At 37.8% G+C, this 15,260-nt stretch overlaps 1 protein-coding gene across 1 annotated transcript in view; it reads right to left on the reverse strand.

The window, feature by feature from the left end:
- TUBGCP3 (tubulin, gamma complex associated protein 3) overlaps nt 1–15,260 on the reverse strand; it is a 130,284-nt gene that overhangs the window by 32,627 nt on the left and 82,397 nt on the right. The window contains exons 15-17 of the mRNA XM_006883803.1: nt 14,723–14,858; nt 13,466–13,534; nt 7,129–7,264 (exon numbers count right to left, since the gene is read on the reverse strand). Of these exons, the coding sequence (XP_006883865.1) occupies nt 7,129–7,264; nt 13,466–13,534; nt 14,723–14,858 (341 nt within the window). The remainder of the gene's footprint in view (nt 1–7,128; nt 7,265–13,465; nt 13,535–14,722; nt 14,859–15,260) is intronic.

Here is a 15,260-nt window from a genome sequence, read left to right on the forward strand (position 1 = left end):
GTTTTCCTAGCAGTCCATGGTACCCTCAATACTCGGCTCAGCACCACAGCTCAAAGGCATCAATTCTCCTTCTGTCCTCCTTGGTCATTGTCTAACTCTGATGAATAACAAGTGATTGTAAAGACCATGGCCTGTATCAAACGCACCTTAGTCTCCAGAGAGACACCATTGCTCTTCAGCACTTTGGAGAGGTCCCTAACAGCAGACTTACCCATGGCAATGCGCCTTTTAATTTCCTGGCTGCTGGTGCCAAGAGTGTTGACTGTGGAGCCAAGCAAACTAAAGCTGTGTACAATCTCAATCTCTTCACCATCCATCCTGATGTTGCCAATTGGCCCAGTGGTGAGAATCTTTATCTTCTTGACATTGAGCCTCAATCCATATTGGAAGCTGCAGTCCTTGACCCTCTGCAGCAGGTGCTTCAGGTCCTCCTCAGTTTCAGCAAGCAGGGTTGTGTCATCTGCATAACGCAGATTGTTGATAGATCGTCCACTAATCTTGACCCGACATTTCTCCTCATAGAGTCCAGCCTCCCGGATGATCTGTTCTGCATACAGGTTGAAAAGGTATGGAGATAGGACGCATCCATGGCGTACACCCTTCCTAATTTTGAACCATGCAGTGTTCCCTTGCTCTGTTCTGATGACTGCCTCCTGGCCCAAGTATAGGTTTCGCATTTGAACGATCAAGTGTTCTGGAATTCCCATTCTTCTCAGAGTCAGCCACAGTTTGTTATGATCCACACAGTCAAATGCCTTTGCATAGTCAATGAAACACAGATAGACATTTCTCTGGTATTCCCTGCTTTCAGCTAAGATCCATCTAACATCAGCTACAATATCCCTAGTACCACCACCCCTTCTAAAGCCAGCCTGGACCTCCAGCAGCCCAAGGGTCAGCTATAGCTATTAGCCAATTAGACTTGACAGCAATAAGTTTGAGTTTGAGCTCTGAGTAGGTGCCAGTGCCTGGGAAAGGACATTATGCTTCGAAAAGAAGAGTGTCAGTAAAAAGAGGAATACTCCCAATTAAAGGGTGGTTAACAATGTGAACTTTATATAGACTTAAGACTGTGGGGATGGCACAGGATAGGGCAGGGCTTCCTTCTATTGTGCAAGATACCCTATGGATTTGAGCTGCCTTGACAGCACTTAACAAGGATTTATACACAGTGATTTTTTAAAAAGTGTAAGTAATGCCTCTCACACTAGTCCTAAGTGATATTTTGGTAGGATGTTGAGTATTCAAAAACTCACTCAATCTCATTGCCATTGAGTAAGAAGTGACTCATAGCTGACCCTCCAGCAGATTTTAAGAGGCTGTAGATTGTACAGAAAGAAAAAGCTCATCTTTCTGCTGCAGAGCTGCTGGCGGACTAGAACTGCTTGCTTTTTGGTTGGTAGTTAAGCTCCTTACCATTACGCTACCATAATTTTTTGGTTTTTTAATATCATAGCCATATTTCCACCTGCCATAAACTTTAACTGCAACTGGTTTTTCTTGTTTAAGTGAAACTTCCTAATACTGATGCATAAATTACTAAAAACAGAATGAAAGGACAAGTAATTGTCTCTTTTTGTAACTTCAGATTCAGATTTTGTCATAAAGTAACTTGCACTTTCTAGTCTTTTAAAAAACTACTAAATAGGCAGGCTGCCCTTGGTCCCCGGCTCGGGGCGAGCCGTTGCGGCCCTCTGACCGGGACGGGCTGCCCTCGGCCCTCAGCTTGGGGCGAGCCGTCGCGGCCCTCTGCCCAGGGTGGGCTGCCCTCGGCCCTCTGCCCGGGGTGGGCTGCCCTCAGCCCCCGGCTCGGGGTGAGCCTTCGCAGCCCTCAGGGTGAGCTCCTCAGTCCCCAGATTGTGCTATCTGACCCCTGGGTGGGAAAGGGAAAAAAAAAAAGAATGCCTAGGGTATCCAGAGAATGTTAGTTACTTAGGCCACCTTCTGCCACCTTCCCCACCACCCCAGTAAACCTTAAAGCAACACCCTCAAAACCCTTCATTTGTAACTCACAAGTTTGTTCTCTCTAGGTTTGCTCCCTTTCCTATAGGTAACCTTAACTCTGAGTTTGACTCCAGAATTGACCCTGAACCAAGTGCAAGTGACAAAAAGGAAATACAACTGCCAGCTAAGGAAGCAAAGGAGGATGGAGCCTCTGGGTTGAACCAGCCATCCACACTGGACCCACCCGGGAAAACACTTTGCAGTCCAGAGGGGAGCAAATGACAGGAAAATATCTTCTAACAGAGCAAGAAAGGAAGCAGCTTTAACCCAAGACCACCATTAAGGAGATAAAGCCTTCCCCCCTTTACATCTACGCCCCTGTTCAGCATGAAGAAGCCAGAGAGTTGGCATCCAATTCCCAAATCAATAAGACAGTTGGTTTAATTACCATTGGAAAATGCTTGTCATTCCTCTGTAGCATCTGGTCCTCGCTGGACCCTCATTATTTCCTTCACCTGCTCCCCCCACCAACCAAACTGCACAGCTCTGCAACTGCATCCTGGCCCATCCTCACCCTTCTGCCCCCAATCCTCACCTCCTTGTACCCCCAATATGTTTTTCCCAATAAAACAAAAGTTAAAAAAAAAAAAAAACCAGCTATGAAATAGAGCCTGAGTAACTATTTAATTGTAACACCTTTACTGTAATTTGGAAAGCAAGAAATCACTGCTAAACTATTGGTTCCAGAGCTACACTGTACTTTGTAGATCTACACCTGCAGTATGAATTACTCTAAGTGGCCTCACTCCCAAGTAACTTGGAATTTGAACCTCATGCGAATGTACCTGACTGCAGCAACCTAAATCCTATCTTGTACCCTAACTGGAAAGAAGTCGGGAAAATGTACACTTCAGTGTTTAAGTCTCTGCAGTATACGAAAATACTAACTGAAAAAAAGATGATTAGCGAGTGCTTTGCCTCACTTTTCCTTATCCTACCGCTTTTTACTTTTCTTGGCTTCAGACTATAATTAATTATTGTCGTTGTATACTGTCAAATTGAAACAGACACATAAAAGACTCTAGAGGGTTTTTTGAGGCTGTAAATTACATGGGACAAGACTATCCAACATTCTCTCATGATGTGGGTGGTAGATTCAAATTGCATACTTTTGGGCTGGAGGCATAATCTCCCTTACAACTTAGCCATCAGAGCTCCCTAATAAATAGAAATTAAATTTTATTTACTTTAAAATTCTACTTATAAAATTAATTCATTTCATTTCTCCTTTGTGCTCTACCTATTCTTAGTGACAAGAGTGAAAATATTAAAAATGGGAAAAGGTAGATTCCGTGACTGGGGTAATGGGAATAGATGTGGCAGAGAAAGTGTGGTCTAGCACAGGATAGAGAAGGGTTTAGGGCTCTTATACATAGCATCGCTATAAGTCACAAGTGACTTGAAGGCACATAAAAACTAGGGTCAACACAACTTGTTTCTGTTCAAGGAAAGGGCTATAATTTGAAATCAGATGATAAACCAAAGTTTCAGTGTTTTTGTTCATACTCTTGCCACAGTCTAAGATAATGCACTTTTTCCCAGTGCACTAGACAGGCAGTTATAAACAATGGCAGTGAGTTTTGCTTTGCACTGGTACAGAAAGGTTCAAAGGTTATTCAACGTTTAAAAATTACACACGTAGCAAATGAATGTGACTTTGTTGGTGGTGGTAGGTGGTTCAAAAGAACCCTGGTAGCACAGGGGGCTAAAAGTTCCAATTCACCAATCACTAAGCAGGAGAGTTAAGGCATTTTGCTCCAATTTACAGCTCCAGGCTTAGAAATTCAATGGGCAATTCTACCCTAGGGTCACTAAGCCTAGTAATCAACTCAATGGCAACAAGTCTGGCTCGGGTTTTGAGACTTTAGTTCATTTAGTTCACAGTGAGAGCAAAGTTATAGAACATCAAAGGGCAAGTACAAGTTATCCGTAAGGTAAATGTTCATAACCTGGTGACTTGCTATATTCTTACTTTGATGTATACTAAAATCATTAATCAAGGAGCTATCATTATTAGGCCATCAGTGTCTCCACTTTCATGAACTTTGTTATTCTTGGTGCCATGTTAGTTTTGTACACTCTCAGTATACAACATTTTAGTTTCAAGTGCCAAACCCACTGTCCTTGAATCAATAATAACTCAAAGAAACCTTCCATCAGTTCTCCAAATCTTGGAAGATCACCTTTCTTCAGTGGAGTTGCTAATTGAGTCAAACTGCCAATATTTTGATTAGCAGTCTGATATATTACACTACATCTCACAATTTTAATAGACACTGTGTTTCTGAACTTAAATTTAAAAAATACTGTGTTTGCTGAGAGGCATAGAGGTAAAAATTTGACGTAAGTGAAGTAAATGCAATTATTATTGAAAGAATTATTTAAATTCCCCTTTGCCTTATAAAGTGGTAACAAACACTTTATATTGTGAAAATACCCTTACGGAGATGAGGCTGTACTATACCTTGTTACAGAACACACGAGAGGACAGCCTACCCAAGAAATGCCAAGCAATGCAAGTGACTGCTAGGGAAACTGTCGAATTCTTTGTAGGTAACAAATCCATATATTTCAAGAGAACTACTGGCGAGCTCTGGTGGCCTAGTGGCAGGAAACTGCACTGCCATCCCAGAAGTGCACGGTTCAAATCCACCAGATGCTCTGCTGAAGGAGGAACAGTTGCCTCCTGTACCAGTCAGATCCAATTTGACGGTACACGCATAAAAACAAACAAACAAACAAACAAAAGAGAACTACTGCTAAGATTATTTTGTCAGCTTAATTGGCAGCTATTTTTCTTTCTTGGTAATACATATAATAATGATGCAGATGATAGCTGACACCGTTAAATTTAATGAAATGTACCTTCAAAAATGAGTTCCATTTTCGCACACACACACATACATATGAAAACAACACTCTCAGCTCTCCTTTTGTTTATTATTCCTTTCTAATAATTTTTCAGAAATTACTTTAAAAAGTTCAAACCCATACTCTCACTGAACTGGCCCTTGGGTGGGATACAGACAGATGAGACAAAAGCCATGGTTGTCCGTGTGGGCTCCTGAGGTTTGTCCAGCAGGGAGGCAGGGAAGTGTAAGCAGCAAGAGCCAAGAGGCACAGGCTGCTCCTGGAGTTCAGGTAAGTGGAACAATGTAAAGGGCTGGGCATCTGTGCTCTTTCTGCTGCCACCTTCTCTGCTGACAACTTTGTTGTCGTCTATTCCTCCAGCCTCTGGCAGCAACTGCAGCACCAAAAGTGAAGAGAACTGGAAGCAGGCTTCCACAAGGCTATAATATGGTGCTCCATACAATACCTAAATCATATAATGTCCTAGTTCATAGAAAATATCCTAGGTATCTGCTTCCATCCAGATTACTACCTTAGAAACCCTATGGGGCACTTCTACTCTGTCCTATATAGTCACTGGGAGTTGGATGGAATTGGCTCAATGGTAATAGATATTTCTGATTTTATCCTAACAACCATCTGCATAATAAAGAAACGTGTCATTTTTTTCCTTCTTAAATGTATAAACTCTTACAGCTTCAGGTCTTGAGCAAATAACACTGCATAAGGTTGTTCTGAGGGCAAAGTTAATACATAGTACACAAACACATGCACTAAGTGTTGATTCTTACTAATGTACAAAAAAGTAATAATATCAACAACAACCTGTAGAAACTGACAATTCCTTATTTGACTCAGCCAAGTACATCAGTCCACCTAGCAGCCTTCTATGGATGTCATTATTATGAAACTTTGGTAGCTGCTCAGGAGATTAGACTTGAAACTAAGTATTAAAAATTATGTACTCTTTTCCACCAAGAACTATATTTTTCTTTTTAACAATTATTTTCAACCAAATAAAGGGTTAAAGAGATACAATCTTTTGGTTAACAGTGCAACAGCCATAATTGATATTACTTAACATTAACATTACAATAATCCTGGCTATATCACACCTGATAGTTTAATTGAAGTTTTAAATTGTCAAATAACAGTATAATTCTCTGTGCTGCTTTAAGAGCCTAAAGGAAATATTTTAAAAATTCCCAAAAAAGAATTCAAACATTGATCAGGCAAATTACAAACGAAGCAATGATTTCTTAAATGGTTTTCTAAATTGGCAATTTTACCATAGCAGAAGGTCCCAGATAGGATGAATGAGAATGTGGAACAAAACTCAAGAACACAAACATGGCTGGAATCTGACAGACTGGTGGAATGTCTGAGACAAAGATTCTTAGTTACCCTTGGGCTCTGATAAAAAAACTCAGCCCTATGGTGTAGCTTTTAGTGAAACATTTGCATTTTTAAGATGAAAAGGAAAAAAGGTGGAAGACTTCAGATATTTAAGATAAAGAGGGCAAAAACAGTGCCAGGAAAAAACTCAGAAGGCAAGAAGGAATAGGACAGAGGATTAATGAACATGAGATTTAGAGAGAGGAAGTGGGAAGAATGTAATTACATGATGAGTTCTATAATTAATGTTATAAAACAAAAGATGTATGAATGGTTGACTGGAAAACCAATTTTCTTTGGAAACATTCACTCGAATCACAACAGAAAAGGAGAAAAAGGGAAATTTAAAAAATAAAATTGACATATACACACACACATATAGAGTTCATTAGTGAAAACAAATCTGATTTTAAAAGAAACTGTCTGAAAAATGTCTAACAAGTGACTTCTTTTTTTCTTTCTGATTTGCACTGGTCTTAACAAAAAAGCCAAAATTAAAAGCTAATTAAATACATTTTTAGTTTAATTGTTTAGCTTTATACATACTATAATTTATCTGGAGTTGCTGAAACTCATGAAGAGTGCAATATTTTGGTTAAGTATGTAAAGTTAGCACAAATTTTTATTTCCTAACTAGCATTTTACCTGGTGCATAATAAACTCTGATTGCCTATCTAATTAGTAGGGAGCCTTGGCTTAGAGGTAAGGAGTTGCATTGCCACACACAGACAGAGTATGAATCCACCAGCTGCTCCATGGGAGAAAGATGGGCAATCTCCTTCATTTTCATTTACTGTCTCTGAAAACCCACTCAAAGGTCAACTATGGGCCAGTTCCAGCTCAATGTTACTTAGCAACAACATCTAATTAATATTTTACCTGGCATATTTCTCAGGAGCTTTGCATTGCACATATGTCCTTTTCGTATGTCAGTAAGGATATATTCCATTCGTTTAGCCCTCCAGAGGAAATTAAATACTCTTAGGTAGTGGCTCATACATTCTCGAGTAAATACCTAAAAAGAATAGCACAAGATAGGCAAGTAAGAATTCTTCCATTAAAGACTTCACTTTTAAAAAAAAATTAAAAAAGAGGACACATAACCGACTCTATAATAAACTCTAAGCAATATGCAAGTGACTAATACGGTACGTATTAAGGAGCCCTAATAGGATAATAGGGAGCTCTAGTGGCCTAGGAGTGGTAAGAAGTCGTGCTGCAATCCCAAAGTAACATAGTACAAATCCACTGACTGCTCCACGGGAGAAGGCTGAGCAACCTCTTGTGCAATTTACTGCCTGTGAAAATCTACTGGAGAGAAGGTCAGCCATGAGCTGGTTCTGATTCCATGGGAAATGACAATAATAGGGTAATGGGCTATATACTGGGCTGCTAATCAAAAGATCAACTATTTGAATACACCAGCTCTGCTGGACCAACGCCAAGAAACTGCACTGCAAACCCAAAGGCACACAGTTCAAATCCACCAGCTCTGCAAGAGAAGGATAGGCAATCTCCTCCCTAGTGCCTCTGAAAACCCACTGCAGTGTTAGCTATGAGTAGGTTTTCACTGGACGGCAAATAATAATACAACAAGTTGCTTTGTGAGAGAACGATGAGGTAGTCAGCATTTTTGTGTGATCTGAGTACAAAGGAAATTGGTTTTCATTTACCCATTCATAAATCCTTTGTTCTATAACATTAAATGCAGTAACCACAATGTAATCTTCTACTTCCTGTAATTCTCATTTCCATGAATCCTTCATCCTCCTCTGTATTGCTTTGAGATAGAAAGCCTTGTGCTCATTAAAATACACAGCCTCAGAAACACAACAGATACACACCATGAGTCAGAAGTGACTAAACAGCACTGAGTTTGAGTTTCTTTTTTTAATAGTGGTTTAGTACATGTTATCTGGTAGATGCTAAATAGTGATTATTAAGGCTCATTAAGAACTATGTGAAGGCACTACAAAATTAAATTGACTGTTTTGGGGACTATGCACTTTGCTGTACATCTACACAATTAAGGTTTTTGCAATTATAGGAATATAGGTTGACAAGTTTAATAATTTTGTTAAAGGACTTTTTATTATATAAATGTTATGGAAAAAATATCCCAACAAAGGCCACTTTCATCAAGCCTGACTCATATAGATCCTCCCATCAGATTTCTGAAAGTCTTGATGGGAGGAGAATGCCCATTTTTATCCTGTAGATAAACTGGAGGAGTAGTACAACTGACCTTTCAGATAACAGCCCTATGCATTACCACTATGCTACCAGGGCTTCTTAAAAGGATTCTTTGCTATACCAATAATATGCTCCAAGGTATCTCAAGGACCAAGTACCAACTGCAAATTTAAGTGATTCCATTTCTAAAAAGTTTATCACTCTTCAGAAATAATTTTTAAGAAGGTACAGCCATATTCCACTGTAAAATGTGGGAAACCTACATCTAGTTATATCATTTATAAGGGTTTTTATTTCCTTTCTTATTATAAAGCATGAATAACACTAAGCAGGCACATTTCTGATACTGGTTCTTACATATCAATGACAGAAACAAATGGATTCTTATCCTGCCAGCTGCCAAATTAAAAGATAAGTAAAATCTGTGTGTAACCTTCTGTCGCTATTATTAGACTATCTGACAAAACAAAGTAAGTTCATGACAATCCAAAAAAGCAGAAGTAACCAAGGTCACTACAGTTGCCTAAATTCTGACTACTCACAGTAACCAACAGGACAGAAATGCTGCTGCTGATTTCCAAGGTATAAAAATTTACAGAAGATTGTACATCTTTTCCCTGGAACAGCTGGTAGGTTCAAACTGCTAACTTCTGGATTAGCAGCCAAGGGTTTAATCACTGCACAATCAGAAGTCAGTATTAAATGATCTAGTATTACTAAAGTTTTGGATAAAATAATTTATTTCCCCAGTTTAAGATTCATTAAGACAAGATGAATAAAAATATTTTTAAATATTTAAATAAACTAAGCTAATATAATTTCAGTAACAAATTTTTATTTCAAGTTTTTCAAATTAGAATGGAATTAAAACTTCACAGATACTTTAAGTCACAGAATTTACGTGTGAAGATAAAATTTTAAGAGTATGTTATAGAAGATACTATTAAGTTATGTATGCATCATTACAATTAAATTCTACATAAAAATAACAACTTCAACTAATTAGAACAGGAAACAGTTAATAAGGAAAACAAAATATAATGGGGAAAATACATCAACAAACGAATGGCTAGAGAAGCTGTGGTATATTCGCACAATGGAATACTATGCTGCATTAAAAAACAAGGAACTCATGCAATATTATTCAAAATGGTTGACTCTGGAGAACATTATGCTGAGTGAAATATCCCAGTCACAAAAGGACAAATATTACATGATGCCACTGTTGTAGAATGGGACTGTCCTTGGGGCTGGGGAGAGACTGAGTAAGATGGGTTCAATAATGTGTACTGCACTGAAACAGAGGAGGGAGAGAACCGTTTAAAAGAGAGATGTAACTGGGTATTTCTGTCATCACAGGAGACTAGAGCGAGGGCTGCATGGTGGAGGGGACCTGGGGGAGGGTTTGTAAAACAATGAAAGAATCTTTTCTTTTACTTTTCCATAATTTTTGGACTCATGTACTTATAACTTGTTAGTCAAATTTGTGTCTTCTAGGTTGCAACATCCCCATGATACATCTTCAAGGATATGTACATGTACAGCCAAGCACAATCAATAAGAGTGCATCTGAATTCCAAAATCAATCTCCATAATAGTCTATGTGTTTCCTACTGCCAAAGGGGCCCTTTAGAGTAGTGAGAGAAGATCTTCACCCTGAAACCCACAGCGTCCCTTTTCAGCAGGAAGTAGCTAAGAGAATACGCCGTGCCCTTTTCCTTATGACTCAGGGTGAAGTCTCTCTCAGGGAGGAGTGATAGGGAATGGCAAAGGATACACTGACAAAGAAGATTGATCAGAACTGGCTTTGACAAGCACTGTGGCATTTGGACAAGAACAAACTGGGAGGAGGGTAGAGAGAATAGTGCAACAATGAATGAGTGGAAGCCCAAAATCTCTGTAAATGTTTATGAAAATTAATAAAATATAATTATTGAAAAAAAAAATATAATGGGAAAAATAGCAAATCCATTCTTTCTAAATTTCATTGTCAAAGTATTATTAATACGATAGTCCTCTTTTTATCTCCCTAGTAACTTCTGTATATAAGTATATACAATTTTAATAACAATTATTTCAATATCTAATGTTAATCTGAATACTTCTAACTATGCAATAATGATTATCTGTACAATAATTTAGCTAAAAATACATCAAACTAAGGACATAATCTAACCCAAACACTGAAATGACAAATACTAAACTATGTAAAAAAATAATTTCCTACATTATTCCTGACAAACACTACTAATCTATTGTTGTTGTTGTTAAATGCCGTCGAGTTGTAGGCGACTCATAGCAACTCTATGAAGGAGAGTCCTCAACGCTTGGGTGCCTTTCATCCTCTCTCCAGATTCATAGGGTTTCCAGAGGCAAGCTATTTTGGAAATGGATGCCACTCCTGCCTCCAAGCCTGTCTTAATTCAGGAGTGCCACCAAATGCTGTCCATCATGGGTAACCATTAACACATTTGACCCATCAGTGTCACAGTGTTCAGCTTTACAGCAACTACAAGTTACCTCTGTGTGGCAAGTGGACACATCAGGGCTATACAACCTAAAAGAATGTTTGAACAAAAACAATGAAAACCAGGCCCAAGGGCTCTTCAGTATTTTACCATTCCAGCATTTAAGTCTTCTCTGCTGATACCCACTTGTGGCAAAAAGAAAGCCCTCCTCCTCAACTCAATAATCCATTGAAGTTAGCAAACAAAGCAGCCTTTGCCAATTATTTCCTATATTTTTGTTTGTAAAACAACTTCTTGGGTTGTTTTTTTCCTACTAATGTAGAGAATTTTTTATATATTCAACAATCTCTTATTGTGCAAATTCATTATTTATGCAACAGTTTTAGAATTCATACCTATGGTGCTCATAATAAGATCTGCAATATTATGAAATAATAAGGTATTGCATTTACAGATAATGGTCAGTTTATTTTAATTCTCCAGGAATACTTAAATTTATTCATCAAGAGACTTATTTCACAAAATAATCAATGTTATTAACTTTATTATGCTATTTTTGTTAGGGAAAAAATGTTTTATATACTAACATACACACACCACGTACGAAGGCAGGCAATATTAAAGTTTATGTTGTTGTTGTTATGTGCCATCGAGTGGTTTGCGACTCATAGCGACCCTATGTACAAGAGCTCTAAACACTGTTCTATCCTGTGCCAACCTAGCCATCTCAAACGCACTTATTCCCCCCACTCCAGTCACAGAATCGATCCATCTCATCGAAGGTCTCCCTCTCCTTCACTGCCCCTCCTCCACTCTGCCAAACATGATGTCCCTCTCCAAGGACCAGTCCCTCCTTGAAACATGCCCAAAGTATGTCAGACAAAGCTTCAGAATCCTTGACTCCAAGGAGCATTCCAGCTTCACCTTTTCCAGGACAAACCTGTTTGTTCTCCTAGCAGTCCATGGTATATTCAACACTCTTCTAATTTTTAAAAGACTACATGGCTTGCCTCTGGAAACTCTATGTACGAACAGTGCTCAGGCTGTTCGTTCATAGAGTCGCTATGAGTCGTCTACGACTCGACGGCATTAAACAATAATAACAATGACGACGACCAAGAGAGAGCTACGTTGGCCTAGTGGAAGGAAGCTGTGCAACCAAGCAGAAGGTGGGTGATTGTCATCTGTGGCCCTCGGCCAGGTTCAAACTGTCTTCCTGTCAAACATTCTTCTAGGTGGTATAGCACTGGTCTGTGCATTGCTGTACAGAGGTAACTCGTGGTTGCTGTGATGCTGAAGCCTGTGACAGTGATGTGCCAATCGTGGTAATGGGCACCCATGGTGGACAGTGTTGGCTGGAGCTTCCCGACTAAATCAAGCCTGGAAGCAGGAGCGGCATCCACTTCCAAAATGGCTTGCCTCTGGAAACTCTATGTACAAACAGTGTTCAGGCTGTTCGTTCATAGGGTCGCTATGAGTCGTCTACGACTCGACGGCATTAAACAACAACAAACAACATTGCTTTGTGCATTAGAAGTAAAATGGGTCACAATATAAGTCAAAAGAAAAAAGATAGATTCAAATCTATGTGATTAAATTTAATTAAATTTAAAAGCAGTATCTATTTAAAGCTATAAACTGGTAAAGTTTGAAAATTGGTAATTTATATGTAAAAAATTACATTAATAGTAAACATTTCCCAGTAGATGAAACAACTATATCTGTTAATGGCAAACTTATTAAAGCATAAGTAAAAATAAGGTAAGTATAGCATTTATAAAACTGTTCTTCCAGGAGGTATGATTTATATTTTGGGAAGCAAGAGAAAACCACCAGAGAGTCACACTGCAAGATTACATAGGAAGAAATTTTAGAGACAAATGGTAATACTTTTAATAAAACATTTGTAGTAATTAAAAGAAATATAATTTCTTTTAATATTTCAGATGTAAAAAGTATTATAACCAATTTAAAGAGATCTCTTCGTCAATGGGAATTTATTCAAGTGTGAATAATGAAAAAATGAGCACTGAGAATTATCATTTTAACTGTAAATACATAAGAAGAACTCTGTTGGCCCATCTTTTATGAATTGGTAACTGTTAAAAGAAATAGCACATATATTTATGTATGGTAAAAGCACTGTAAATAATAGCACAGCTATTTTCTCATCAGTTTAAATGAATACCAAATATCAAATTTTATTTAAGTAGTAAAAATACGATTCTCCTAAGATGCACTTTATAATTCCCTTTCAAATTATTCTAAATTAGATGCTACAGTACAAGAATAATAGAACAAAATGAACAATTCATTTATTAAGTACCTACTGAATCCTATGATAGAACAGATGATATTTCTAAGAATTCTTAAAATAGAGCACTCTTTAATAATTACTTAAAGTGAACACATATGATTTTTTGGCTTAAGTATTCATTCATAGGATATACCCCAGATGTCAAGTGATCACTTTAATTAGTTGAGAAGAAAGTCAATCTTTAAAATGTTTAGTAATTTAAGAAGCTATGAATACAATAAAAAGAGAATAATCTTACAGTTGCAATTGGTCCATCGACATGATAGTCAAGGCTGAAGACATCCCAACCAGTATCACCAGGAGAGACCTAGTAATAATTGGGGAAAGCAAATAATAAAAAAGACAAGTAAGTGCAGAAATGTTCACTTGTCTTAAACTTGTTGCTCAAATATTTGTCTATGCCTCAAAGAAAATGCAGCTAAATAACGTCCAGTCTTGTAAAACTGTTTCATTATTTTGAGTGGTTAGCTATACCAGACCAATGGATGGAAGGACTATCAGCAATGGAAATGTCAGCAATTAGACAATGACTAGAACACAAAAAGTACCCAAGAAAGATTTTTAAACAAATATTATAAATGAGTTTAAAAGGAATCAATATTTTTAAAACATATACACCAATTTAATTCTAACAACTTAAAAAAAAGACCAAAATCACAAAAAATAATAAAAATTTTAAAAAATAATTTTTAAAACGGGTGAGCTCTGGTGCTCTACTGGTAAGAAGCTATACTGCAATCCCAGAGGTGAACAGTTCGAATCCACCAGATGCTCTGCTGGAGAAGGAGGGACAATCTCCTCCTGTACCAGTCAGAACTGATTCGACAGTACACACACAAAAAAATAACAAAACAAAACAAAAAAAAATTAAGAAAGAACAAAACAAAAAACAACAGTAAGAAAATTTTCTTGCTGTTACTAGGTGCTATCAAGTTGAATACCATATATAGTAACCCTACAAACAACAGATTTGAACCCTCTTCAGTCCTGTGTTATCCTCATCATCTCTGGCACACTTTAGGCCACTGCTGCAATAAATCTGTCAATCAACTCTGTCAAAAGTCTTTCACTGACCTCCCACCTTTCCAAGCATGATGTCCCTCTCCAAGGAGTAGCTTCTCCTAGCAGCAAGCCCAATGAAGCTTTGTCATCCTTGCCTCCAAGAAGTATTCTGGCTTCACTTTCTCCAAAACTATCTACTTAGTTTTTTGTCAGACTATGGGACTTGTCTCAAATATCACAGAGCAAATACATCAATTTTTCTTCTGTCATCCTTATTAATTTTCCAGTCTTCAGGGCACAGTAAATCATAAGGTTGAAATATTAAGCAACATGACAACATTCATACAACGAATTTCTGAGTTGATATATACTACAAAGATTACATCTTAAAAAACACAAAAGAATTAACATTTACAAAAACGTGTTCCTTGAATTCATTTTATTAATTACTCCCTCCCAAAAGTGGCATTTCAAATAGAGAAATTTAAAATACCTCCAAGAGCCTCACATCCAGTCTTTTGAGAATTTCAGGACTGTCAAATTGTGCATTGGTCGCTCTGACAGCAGTTTCAAGAATTCCAGTCAAGTTATGCTGATACAATGTTGTAGCTGGACGGACAAGTTCTGGTCTAATAAATTTTTAAAATATTACAGAAGTTGTTATTTGAATTGTTAACATACTTCAAAAAATTCAAAATTACAAAAAGTAACAGTTCCAATTATAAAAGCTAAGAAGACAAATGGAACCAAAACTACAACGTGATAATAATGCTAAAAGCAGCAATTATAGTTACTAACAAAAGCTTAGCATTTTCACAAAGGTTACTGCATTTTCACTAAGGTTACTGGATTATCACAAAGGCTAGTGGTTTATGACTCAGGGTGAAGTCTCTCTCAGGGAGGAGTGACAGGGAATGGCAAAGGACACACTGACAAAGGAGATTAATCAGAACTGGCTTTGACAAGCACTGTGGCATTTGGTCAAGAACAAACTGGGAGGAGGGTAGAGAGAATAGTGCAACAATGAATGA

The sequence above is a fragment of the Elephantulus edwardii genome, unplaced genomic scaffold (genome assembly GCF_000299155.1).
Source record: "Elephantulus edwardii isolate Elephantulus edwardi_28Jun2011 unplaced genomic scaffold, EleEdw1.0 scaffold00030, whole genome shotgun sequence".
NCBI lineage: Eukaryota > Metazoa > Chordata > Mammalia > Macroscelidea > Macroscelididae > Elephantulus > Elephantulus edwardii.